The 13,108-nt window shown below is 39.8% G+C and overlaps 1 protein-coding gene across 1 annotated transcript in view; it reads right to left on the bottom strand.

Moving 5' to 3' along the window:
- CDH20 (cadherin 20) overlaps window positions 1-13,108 on the bottom strand; it is a 222,093-nt gene that overhangs the window by 38,293 nt on the left and 170,692 nt on the right. The window contains exon 6 of the mRNA XM_003827263.6: window positions 9,806-9,993. Coding sequence (XP_003827311.3) covers window positions 9,806-9,993 — 188 coding nt within the window. The remainder of the gene's footprint in view (window positions 1-9,805; window positions 9,994-13,108) is intronic.

The following is a 13,108-nucleotide window of genomic DNA, read 5'->3' as shown; positions in this document are numbered from 1 at the left end:
GCTGGGAGCTGCAGACTGGAGCTTTTCCTATTCAGCCATCTTGCCACAACAGTGTCCTTTGAAGAGCAGAAACTCTTAACTTTGATGAAGTCTTACTTTTTCTTTGGTAGGTTGGGATTCTGATGTAATATGGAATACATCTTTGTCCAATCAGGATTGCAAAGATTTTCTCCTATGTTTCCTTTTAGAAATTTTATAGCTTTAGGTTTTTACATTTAGGTGCATGATTCATTTTGAGTTTTTTGTGGGGGTATAATTGAGGTTTATTTCTTTATTTTTTTGCAAATGGTATCCAATTGTTCCAGCATCTGTTGAAAGCACTAGCGTGAGTTTTTAATTATTATTGAAATTCTTTTTAAGTAAGTTACTTAAGACTTTTAAACTATCTAAGATTATTGTCTCCCTCACTTCCACATTTAAAATGGAAACAAAACATTGCCCTCAATTGTCTAAACTTTATTATTTATTTAATTATTTATGTACCGACACAAACTCTTGCTTATGTTGCCCGGGCTGGTCTCAAACTCCTAGGCTTAAGAGATCCTCCCACCTCCATCCCAAGAAGCTGCAACCACTCTGCTCAGCTCTTAACATTTAAATTGCCCACACTTGATATATGAGTTTTGGCTTTTCCCTCTTGAATAGTTTGTGTCCTTTTTATTTTAAATATCAAATAATTATTTATTTCTGTATTCATAATAGAAAATAAAAAAGTAATAATATCTGAGAACCCAATTTCCAAATTCAAGAAATTTCTTCAAGTTAGAGGATACAAAAACAAAAAGCCATTATATCCTTAAAAATTGAGTCATGAAAATTATGGCACAAAATAGTAATGAAACTTTAATTACTAATTAAGGAGGATTAAGTATTCCCTTCTTTGTTCTCACAGCACACTATTATACTTCCTTTATAGCTTTTCTCTTGTATTACAAATATTTCTTTCTGTGTTGATCCCACTCCCCATACTCAAGGGCAAAAGCTATGACTTAGTCAGATTTTTATTCCCCACTGCCTAGCAAAACCAGAAACTCAAAGGGTAGCAAAAACCTAAAAAAACTGTTACATTGAACAGTGCAAAAAGTTTCCCAATGTGAGTATTAACATTTACTGGTTGAGTGATAGTATATGCAGATTTTATTAATGTATTTCAGTAATGTAAGATGCACAGTTTTTCATATTTTGATATTTTAGAAATAGCGTTGCTTCTCCAATTGATAACACCTTATAAGTGCTCTAGTGTCAATGGGAGGCAAAGGGATCTTTATAAGCAGTAGTTGTTACTGCCCATGCAAGCCAGACCTAGTCAAAGCTGCCCATCTTGTACTTTAGGGGAGTTCTACACATTGTTGGTACTGCACATGTTGAGCTTTATTGCCTTCTAAAATGTCTTTTTTTTAAAAATTATTATTATACTTTAAGTTTTAGGGTACATGTGCACATTGTGCAGGTTAGTTACATATGTATACATGTGCCATGCTGGTGCGCTGCACCCACTAACTCGTCATCTAGCATTAGGTATATCCCCCAATGCTATCCCTCCCCCCTCCCCCCACCCCACAACAGTCCCCAGAGTGTGATATTCCCCTTCCTGTGTCCATGTGATCTCATTGTTCAATTCCCACCTATGAGTGAGAATATGCGGTGTTTGGTTTTTTGTTCTTGCGATAGTTTACTGAGAATGATGATTTCCAGTTTCATCCATGTCCCTACAAAGGACATGAACTCATCATTTTTTATGGCTGCATAGTATTCCATGGTGTATATGTGCCACATTTTCTTAATCCAGTCTATCATTGTTGGACATTTGGAGGGGAGGAGCCAAGATGGCCGAATAGGAACAGCTCCGGTCTACAGCTCCCAGCGTGAGCAACGCAGAAGACGGGTGATTTCTGCATTTCCATCTGAGGTACTGGGTTCATCTCAATAGGGAGTGCAAGACAGTGGGCGAAGGTCAGTGGGTGCGCGCACCGTGCGCAAGCCGAAGCAGGGCGAGGCATTGCCTCACTTGGGAAGCGCAAGGGGTCAGGGAGTTCCCTTTCTGAGTCAAAGAAAGGGGTGAGGGACAGCACCTGGAAAATCGGGTCACTCCCACCCGAATACCACGCTTTTCCGACGGGCTTAAAAAATGGCGCACCACGAGATTATATCCTGCACCTGGCTCCGAGGGTCCTACACCCACGGAGTCTCGCTGATTGCTAGCACAGCAGTCTGAGATCAAACTGCAAGGCGGCAGCAAGGCTGGGGGAGGGGCGCCCGCCATTGCCCAGGCTTGATTAGGTAAACAAAGCAGCCTGGAAGCTCGAACTGGGTGGAGCCCACCACAGCTCAAGGAGGCCTGCCTGCCTCTGTAGGCTCCACCTCTGGGGGCAGGGCACAGACAAACAAAAAGACAGCAGTAACCTCTGCAGACTTAAATGTCCCTGTCTGACAGCTTTGAAGAGAGCAGTGGTTCTCCCAGCACACAGCTGGAGATCTGAGAAAGGGCAGACTGCCTCCTCAAGTGGGTCCCTGACCCCTGACCCCCGAGCAGCCTAACTGGGAGGCACCCCCCAGCAGGGGCACACTGACACCTCACAGGCAGGGTATTCCAACAGACCTGCAGCTGAGGGTCCTGTCTGTTAGAAGGAAAACTAACAAACAGAAAGGACATCCACACCAAAAACCCATCTGTACATCACCATCATCAAAGACCAAAAGTAGATAAAACCACAAAGATGGGGAAAAAACAGAACAGAAAAACTGGAAACTCTAAAAAGCAGAGCACCTCTCCTCCTCCAAAGGAATGCAGTTCCTCACCAGCAACGGAACAAAGCTGGATGGAGAATGACTTTGACGAGCTGAGAGAAGAAGGCTTCAGACGATCAAATTACTCTGAGCTACGGGAGGACATTCAAACCAAAGGCAAAGAAGTAGAAAACTTTGAAAAAAATTTAGAAGAATGTATAACTTGAATAACCAATACAGAGAAGTGCTTAAAGGAGCTGATGGAGCTGAAAACCAAGGCTCGTGAACTGCATGAAGAATGCAGAAGCCTCAGGAGCCGATGCGATCAACTGGAAGAAAGGGTATCAGCAATGGAAGATGAAATGAATGAAATGAAGTGAGAAGGGAAGTTTAGAGAAAAAAGAATAAAAAGAAATGAGCAAAGCCTCCAAGAAATATGGGACTATGTGAAAAGACCAAATCTACGTCTGATTGGTGTACCTGAAAGTGATGGGGAGAATGGAACCAAGTTGGAAATCACGCTGCAGGATATTATCCAGGAGAACTTCCCCAATCTAGCAAGGCAGGCCAACGTTCAGATTCAGGAAATACAGAGAACGCCACAAAGATACTCCTTGAGAAGAGCAACTCCAAGACACATAATAGTCAGATTCACCAAAGTTGAAATGGAGGAAAAAATGTTAAGGGCAGCCAGAGAGAAAGGTCGGGTTACCCTCAAAGGGAAGCCCATCAGACTAACAGTGGATCTCTCCGCAGAAACCCTACAAGCCAGAAGAGAGTGGGGGCCAATATTCAACATTCTTAAAGAAAAGAATTTTCAACCCAGAATTTCATATCCAGCCAAACTAAGCTTCATAAGCGAAGGAGAAATAAAATCCTTTACAGACAAGCAAATGCTGAGAGATTTTGTCACCACCAGGCCTGCCCTAAAAGAGCTCCTGAAGAAGCGCTAAATATGGAAAGGAACAACCGGTATCAGCCACTGCAAAATCATGCCAAAATGTAAAGACCATGAAGACTAGGAAGAAACTGCATCAACTAACGAGCAAAATAACCAGCTAACATCATAATGACAGGATCAAATTCACACATAACAATATTAACTTTAAATGTAAATGGACTAAATGCTCCAATTAAAAGACACAGACTGGCAAATTGGATAAAGAGTCAAGACCCATCAGTGTGCTGTATTCAGGAAACCCATCTCACGTGCAGAGACACACATAGGCTCAAAATAAAAGGATGGAGGAAGATCTACCAAGCCAATGGAAAACAAAAAAAGGCAGGGGTTGCAATCCTAGTCTCTGATAAAACAGACTTTAAACCAACAAAGATCAAAAGAGACAAAGAAGGCCATTACATAATGGTAAAGGGATCAATTCAACAAGAAGAGCTAACTATCCTAAATATATATGCACCCAATACAGGAGCACCAAGATTCATAAAGCAAGTCCTGAGTGACCTACAAAGAGACTTAGACTCCCACACATTAATAATGGGAGACTTTAACACCCCACTGTCAACATTAGACAGATCAACGAGACAGAAAGTCAACAAGGATACCCAGGACTTGAACTCAGCTCTGCACCAAGCGGACCTAATAGACATCTACAGCACTCTCCACCCCAAATCAACAGAATATACATTTTTTTCAGCACCACACCACACCTATTCCAAAATTGACCACATACTTGGAAGTAAAGCTCTCCTCAGCAAATGTAAAAGAACAGAAATTATAACAAACTATCTCTCAGACCACAGTGCAATCAAACTAGAACTCAGGATTAAGAATCTCACTCAAAACCGCTCAACTACATGGAAACTGAACAACCTGCTCCTGAATGACTACTGGGTATATAACGAAATGAAGGCAGAAATAAAGATGTTCTTTGAAACCAACGAGAACAAAGACACAACATACCAGAATCTCTGGGATGCATTAAAATGTCTTTAAATATATTATATTATGATTTGGCATTGAAACAAGATTTATTGTGTAGGGAGAATGGCATGGAAACAGCGGCATGGAGTGAATCTAACACTGGTGAAACAAATTTGTCTAACTGTGCCTACAAGAGTACTTTATAGACACTAAACTAAGAAATAAGAAAGTATTGTATTATTTGAATTGGCAAGAACTGTTCTTAAATGACCCATAAGACAATGATGAGATTTATAATTCATGACATCTCAGATTTGATCAAATATAGAATTTTTGTTCTTTGTGACCTACCTAAGAAGAGAATGGACTCTAAACAATTGCTTCTTGTTGTCGTAAGACGGAAGATATGCAGAAGACTAGAAAATGGTACATCATGCTCATTCAGAATAAAGAACATCCTGAAAATTATATATTTCAAGTTATACTTCAAGCATTTAAGAGACTGAAAATCGATTGATTGATTACTTAAAAGCTAAAAAGACCCAAGGTACTGGGTAGTAATCAGTGTGGTTTCCTGAAGACCCAATTCTATCAATTCAACTCAATTCCTCGTTTTGAAAACGTATGTGCTTCTTAGACAAATAATAGGCCTAAGGGAAATAAATCAAAAGCAGAACTTTTGTTTCAATTTTATATGACATTATTAATGACAAAGTGGGAAGATGGGCATGGAGCAGACATCTGAGTGAATGTTGTTGCAAAGGCGTAGACTGAGCTGTCAGTGGCCTCTAAAGTATTTATTATATGTGATTTGTCCATCTACCCAACTTATTGACCTTTTTCTTAATTCCATTTTCTGGCAGCTCATAAGTTCAGAAGAGAAATCAAAGTGACCTTGGCAAAATTGATATGTATTTTGATTAAACATGGATATCGTATTAGTAATGACAGTGAAAAACAGTACTCTGTCTTAAGAGGCTTCATCTTTTCTGCAGGTAAGGGAGCTGAAGAAAACACATTTTGAGATTTCTTTCAGAGACAGAGTTGTTACAGGTAATAGACTTTTTAAAACAAATGGCTTGTAATACAGTCTAAACTATATTGTGATAATCTAACATAAATTAATATTTTATTATTTAGAATTATCTCAGACATTATTTTAAGACATAAGATAACATTTAAATATTGAGAATCCCAAAAGTTCTTTTTCTGGTTGCTTAATTGTTTGAATAGAGTTTTCGTACTAAAGAAACAGTAAAGCTGGTTGCGGTGGCTCATGCCTGTAATCCTAGCCCTTTGGGAGGCTGAGGCAGGAGTACCGCTTGAGCTCAGGAGTTTGAGACCAGCCTGGAAAACATAGGGTGACCTTGTCTCTACAAAAACAAAACAAAACAACAACAACAAAAATAGGTGGCTGTGGCATGATCATGGCTCACTGCAGCCTTGACCTCTTGGGCTCAAGCAATCCTTCCACCTCATCCTTCTGAGTAGCTGGGACTACAGGCTGCAGTGAGCCATGAGCATGCCATTGCACTCCAGCTTGGGTGACAGAGAGAGACCCTGTCTCAAACAAACAACAACACAAAAATTAGGTGGCTGTGGTGGCACATGCCTATAGTCCCAGCTAGTTAGGATGGTGAGGTGGAAGGATTGCTTGAGCCCAAGAGGTCAAGGCTGCAGTGAGCCATGATTGTGCCACCGCACCCCAGCTTGGGTGACAGAGTGAGACCCTGTTCAAACAAATAAACAAAAAAAAAAAGAAAGAAAGAAAGAAAGAAAAAACCCAATAATTAAAAAATTTGAGCATTTCCCTTATTTACAGTTACTAGTTATGGTTAGCAATGTATTATTGTTTACTTGAGGCATGCCACACAGTAGGGGAACCTATGACATATACCAAAATAGTATTGTTATTTTAATCACCTGTTATAATTCTAGCATGTGTTATTAATTCTCAAAGAATGAGAATAAGAAATTATAGTATTTTAATTACATCTAGATTTATTTGATGATTTAGAAGTCAATCTCAGCCTTTTGCATTGTGTCAAGGTCATTGTTTACAGGATAGAAAGATTTCTGGTTGGTGGAATTCTGGATCCTTTGCTGTGATTCTGTTCCTTTGCTGTGATTGATTGCATCTTAAATAAATACAGAACAAACATATGAACTGGTCCCTTATTCCCTTCTGAAGCAGTGTTAATTCAGTTCTATCAAATAGCGTAGAAAAAAGTTATTATAAACACACATTAACTTGAGTTACATTTTAATGTTATAACTGTGGTTTTTGTCAAGGTTGTCAGAGGCTTCCATGTTCCTAAAGTCTGTGGTGAATTCCTGATGTTCTTATTTGACCTGTAGCAGCATTTGTCACAGGTGATCACTCCATCCCTTGGAAGCACGTTCTTCATGCCTTCAGGACACTGCACTTCCTCCATTATCCTCCTGCCTCCCTGGTCGCCCCTCAGTCTCCTTGCCTGTCCTTACACTTCCCCTGACTTCTTCATGTTGGGGTGCCTCAGGGCTCGTTTCACTGTCCTTTTTCTGTCTATGCTCAGTCCCTTGGAATCTCATTTGTTTTATTTGCTTTAAGTACCATCTATATGCTTATGATTCCCAGATTCATATTTCCAGTGCAGGACACTTCTACAAACTCCTCACTCTTATAACCAAAGCCATGACACGTCTCTACTTGATGTCTAATAGACTCTACAAATGTCACATGTATGTCCAGAGCTGAATTCCAATACTTGTCACCCCTGCCACCTGCTCTACTTGCAGACTTCCCTGTCTCAGTTAATGGCAATTCCATTCTTGTTGCTCGGTTGACTCTTCTCTTTCTTCCATATCCTCCTCCACATTTTTAGGAAATCCTGTTGGCTCTGCTTTCAAAATATGTACAGATTCTGACCACTTCTTATCACCTTCACTCCCACTACTTAGGTGAAACCCTCATCATCTCTTACCTGGATTATTGCAATAGCTTCTCAGCTGGTCTTCCTCTTTCTGTCCTTCTCTCCTTAAATTCCCCTGACCTCAACACAGCCTACTGAGTATTTATAATGAAAACTGAGTCATGTCATACATCTGTTAAAAATCCTCCAGTCATTTCCCACTTTACTCAGAGTAAAAACCAAAGTCCTTATAGTTAGCTTATATGGTCCTAAATGATCTGGCTCCTTTGTTACTTTTCAGACCTCATCTCCTAAGAGTTCCCCCCTCCACTCAGCCTTATGACCCCACTGTTGCTGTTCTTGAAATACAACAGGCATGGTCCCACCTCAAAGCCTTTGCACTGGCTGTCCTTTTGCTTGGAACACTTTCCTCAATAGTTCATGCCCATTTCTTCTCTCTAGGACTGCCACGTATGCTTTTCACAAAGAGTCATTTATAGGGCACCTCCCACACTGTCAACCTGCTTAACTCAGTGGTATGACTCTGCTCACTGTAAGTCTTTGCATAAATGCCACTTCTCTGTGATACCAGTCCCAACCACCCAATTTATTTATTTAATTTTATTTTTCTATAAGTTATTGGGGTACAGGGAGTATTTGGTTACATGAGTAAGTTCTTTAGTGCTGATTTGTGAGATTTTGGTGCACCCATCACCTGAGCAGTATACACTGCACCATATTTGTAGTCTTTTATCCCTCGCCCCTCTACCACTCTTCCCTCCAAGTCCCCAAAGTCCACTGTATCATTCTTATGCCTTTACGCCCTCAAAGCTTAGCTGCTACATATCAGTGAAAACAGAATATGTTTGGTTTTCCATTCCAGAGTTACATCACTTAGAATAATAGTCTCCAATCAGCTGGGTGCAGTGGCTCACGCCTGTAATCCCAGCACTTTGGGAGGCTGAGGCAGGCAGATTGCCTGAGCTCAGGAGTTCACAACCAGCCTGGGTAACACAGTGAAACCCTGTCTCTACTAAAATACAAAAAGTTAGCCATGCGTGGCAGTGTGCCCCTGTAGTCCCAGCTACTCGGGAGGCTGAAGCAGGAGAATTGCTTGAACCTGGGAGGCGGAGGTTGCAGTGAGCCGAGATTGCGCCACTGTACTCCAGCCTGGGTGACAAAGTGAGACTCTGTCTCGAACATGAAAAATAATAATAATAATAATAATAATAATAATAATAGTCTCCAATCTCATCCAGGTCACTGAAAATGCTGTTAGTCCATTCCTTTTTATGGCTGTGTAGTATTCCATTATATATATTTACCACAGTTTTTTTTATCCACTCTTTGATTGATGGGCATTTAGCCAACCATCCAATTTAAGTTTGAAATCATCTTAGCTTTCCTGGCCTCACTTATTGTGTTCTGTTCTGCCTCCTGGCTCCCCCTCCCATATCAGTTATTACCTTCTAATAAACTACTTTAGTGATTTGATGTTTTGATTGTCTTCTTCCCTTGCTAGAATGTAAACTCCATGAGGGCAGAGATTTTTGGTTGTTTTATTTACTCTGTATTAAATGCCTGTAACAATATCTGGCACATAGGTGGCACTCAATAAATTTGTTGAGAATATCATTTAAAATTAATGTATTTCATTAGATATATATTTACTATGGAGTTAAAGATTCAATTTTTAAAAAGTTTTATCTTCTAGCTGAGTATATCCATATGTGCTTTATGTCACAGAAAGAATTGATAGCTTATCTTGGTACCTTATAAAACAAAGGAATTTCAAGTGATAACAGCCGTTCAGCAGCTATGTTTGATAAAGCTTTTTCAAGTTTAATTAGAATTTACAGATCTTTGAGAAGCAATTAAAAAACCCTTGCATGTTATTTATTGATTCATAAATAATATTATGGCTTACTTTATTGTTAGGTATAGTATGCTACAATGCATGTGTTATTCAAGTGCAAATGTTGATCAAGTCATTAACATCATTAGAAAGTTAAGCTACAACAGTTTTTTAAGTGGCTGGGTAGAAGGAATGTATTTAGAAATATATTTATAATATATTTTTATCATGACCTGGTACCTTTTCAGTAAAATGATGGCACAGCCAGTGTTTTCATGTAAACATAAGTGTTAAGAGGTTTTCTGTGTGTGTTTTTTTTTTAAATAATAGGAAAGTGCTTTTATCAGAGGATTTGAAGCAATGCATATCAATAATACAACAGTCCTTACTAGCATTTCATAAACATTCAAAGCACCCATGAAAGTGGTTTAGAAAAAGGAGTTGGATTACCTTCTTCACAGTTATGATACCAACTTGGAAATTGGGATCTGTGCTAATGTCAAAGGCGTCTGCACCATCTCCATCCACAATAGTATATTTCATCTCTGCATTGATGCCTTCATCCAAGTCCTTGGCAAACACTCTCCCGACAGTGGAGCTAATTGGAGCTGATTCCAACACACTCATCTGGTAATGTTCTACGAAGAAAAGCCAGGACACGCATTCTTGATAATCCGTCACTATAAAAAATGCCTCGTCATTATCATATCAGGAGTACTGTGCAAAATATCTTTTTTTCTGGGTTCAAAAAGTAAAACTTGAGTTTTTACAGATAAAAACTAAGGTCCAGAAAGGCTGAGCAAACGGTCCTACAGGCCATAGCCTGTATTGGATGTTCAATAAGGAGGAGTCAAAAAAGCTTGAGTAGAACAGGGTGAAAGCAAAACGACTTAGTCCTAGTGACTGTAGCTTGAGTGGTAGGAAGTACCTTGGATTCGAATCTTTTAGTGCTTCCTAGTGAACTGAAGTATTTCCTTAAATTGCAGTTCCTTCTGAGAGTGATAAACACTGTGGTCACAAAGTGCATATTTATTCTGTTTACGCTTCAAATGTCCATCTTTTCTTTCATGGCCTGGCCTGTGTGCTGAGTGCCTGTCTCTAGGACCACCTGCTCAGAGGTCATGGAGATCAGTGATCTATAAAGGGGGGGCAGCCGTGGAGAGCAAGCTCCATCAGCTCCATGTGCTGCCCCTCAGTGTGTCCTTACACCCCAGACTGCCCCGGCCTGCCTCTCCATGGACAGACCCTTCATGCTTCTTGTTTTCTTATTCCAGAATAAAATACTAAAAAGGTTCTCACATATGTAAGAAGCTGAGAGTTGGTCATCTCCTTTTGGACATGATATCCTGAGCTCACAATTAAATTTAGTTCACTTTCATCTCCATGAATTCGTATTTTTACCAACTTACTTTTTCTGGGGCTCAACTTTTTGACGTTTTTTGTTATTTTGTCGATCATAATGTGACTGACTAAATAACAAAGAAAAATCACACAATCACATTTTCAATATGTACGTGTTCCCTTTTATTCTAATATGCTTTGTAAGCTATAGCCTAGGGTGTGAGGGCTCAAGTTTCACAAAGATTCAGGGAGGTCGACAGCACCCAGCCAGCTCACAGCACCCTGCGTTGCGCAGGAGAAGAAATGATGCTTGTTCTTTACAAATATGAGCCAGGAAATCTTTAAAGTTTGTACTAAGCTGGCAGGGGATTGGATTTCATGATCTCTTTCCATTTACTTCCAAAGTTGTTGATGGATTACACTTTGCTGTTGCAGAACTTTTGGGAAAAACAAGCATCTGCCTACAGTTTTCCTCATCCCAATAAAGCTATGTTATATGTTTAAACATCTACATACAATTTCTACATGATACATTATATTATAAATAAATAGCTTGAGATCTTGATGTTTCATTATATTTGGTTCTATTAAAGGTGGCTTAGCTTGTTCAATGTAAAATAGTAGGTGTATCATTTTGTCAACATTCCATAATCAGTTATAGTAATATTTGTGAAAAAGAAGCAAAATGGAATTCCTACAATGAAGACTCATTAGATTAATTAGGCATAAGAGTATAGCCAAGATAGGTTTATAGAATATCAAGGTCATCTAAACTTAGTTTTAGCAAATAGATGGGGAACTATTTAATGAAGAGAGAATGCAAAGTTTTAAAAGGTCAAAAAAGAGGAAGCAGCGATAACGTGTGTAGAATGCATAGAGACACAGAGATTTAAACTTTTTTATATTTCTGTTTTGTCTTCCATGAAACATAATCCATGCTTCCACTCTATCCTGGAGTCTCCATTAAAACTATATTTTGAAAAAGTGACAACTTAAAATGTGTGCTTTAGAATGGTATTAAGATGTTGGTTTGAGGCTGGGTGTAGTGGCTCATGCCTGTAATATCAGCACCTTGGGAGCCTGAGGAAGGCAGATGATTTGAGCCCAGGAGTTCAAGACCAGCCTGGGCAACATGACAAAATCCCGTCTCTATAAAAAATATAAAAATTAGCTGGGCATGGTGGTGTGCACCTGTAGTTCCGGCTATTCAGGAGCTGAGGTGGGAGGATTGCTTGAGTCTGGGGGTTGAGGCTACAGTGAGCTGTGATTGCACCACTGCAGTCCAGCCTGGGTGACAGAGCAAGACCCTGTCTCAAAAAAAAAAAAAAAAAAAAAAAAAAAAAAAAAGATATTGGTTTCGGAGGCAAGACTAAAACCCCAGTAATACTTGTATAGTGTTCTGCTATTGTGAAGCTGCCATGTTTGGGGTAACATGACTCCCGGCAATATGTCCAAATCCATCTACCTTTGAGCTATGTAATAACCTGAGCTATGTAATTAGCTGGTTCTACTGTCCCTTCTGCCTCCATCAGAGACACCTGTCTAGTGTGAAATGTAAAAAGCCAAGTAGTTCAAGGGTGTTCAAGAATTTATAGTCTATAGTGTGAGTAATATGAGCCCTTCATGAAGTAATGAAGATGGAACCCACAGAATCACCAAAGCAACACAAAGTCCATCCATGTGGCATTTCACAAACTGTTCTGTGATGCAGAATACGAATTCTGCACTGTTGGACCAAGCAACTTAGGAACTTAGTTACTTGCACCCTTTGTGAAATGCTTATCTAGTATCCTGCTTTTTCCATCATGAATGCTCATGGGGACTTTGTGTATTCCATTTGCATGTAAATATTTGAACTCTCCTGTGTTTACATAGATACAAGGGAAGGTTCACTTGGTCTGGCTGATTCAAAATGCAACTATTCATCTGACAGTCTGGCTAGTCTGGCTAGACTCTTCCTCCTTTTAGTTTAGTTTTTTTTTTAAGCCCCGTTTCCCTAGCTAAGTGTTTCACCTGGAATTGCACTTCCTGCTCTCATTTCTCCCACTGCTTCCTTCAGGCATCTGCTTCTCAAACTCACGTCTTCATTCCTGGGCTCTGTTCCACGTTCATAGCTCTATATTTCCACTTTCCTTAAGGACATTCAACCTGATTGTCCTGCTGTCACTTCATATTCAAATCTGAATTTGTCTCCCTCCTTCACTGCCACTCGTTCCATTATGCGTCCTCTATTTTTATAAGTAGTACAATCCTTCTCCCTGTCATCAGAGTGAAAACGTCGTTGTCATCTTTGACTCCACCCTCTGCCATGGTTCCCTTAGCCAGGAAATCAAGAGGCAGAAGTCCATGTTTCCTCATTTGTCCCATTCCACTCCTCCTGCTATTTCCTTAAGTCCTTAGCAGTTCAAGTCT

Source organism: Pan paniscus, chromosome 17 (assembly GCF_029289425.2).
Source record: "Pan paniscus chromosome 17, NHGRI_mPanPan1-v2.0_pri, whole genome shotgun sequence".
Taxonomy (NCBI): domain Eukaryota; kingdom Metazoa; phylum Chordata; class Mammalia; order Primates; family Hominidae; genus Pan; species Pan paniscus.
Note: the sequence above shows the minus strand (reverse complement) of the source record. Positions and strands in the feature narration are given on the sequence as shown.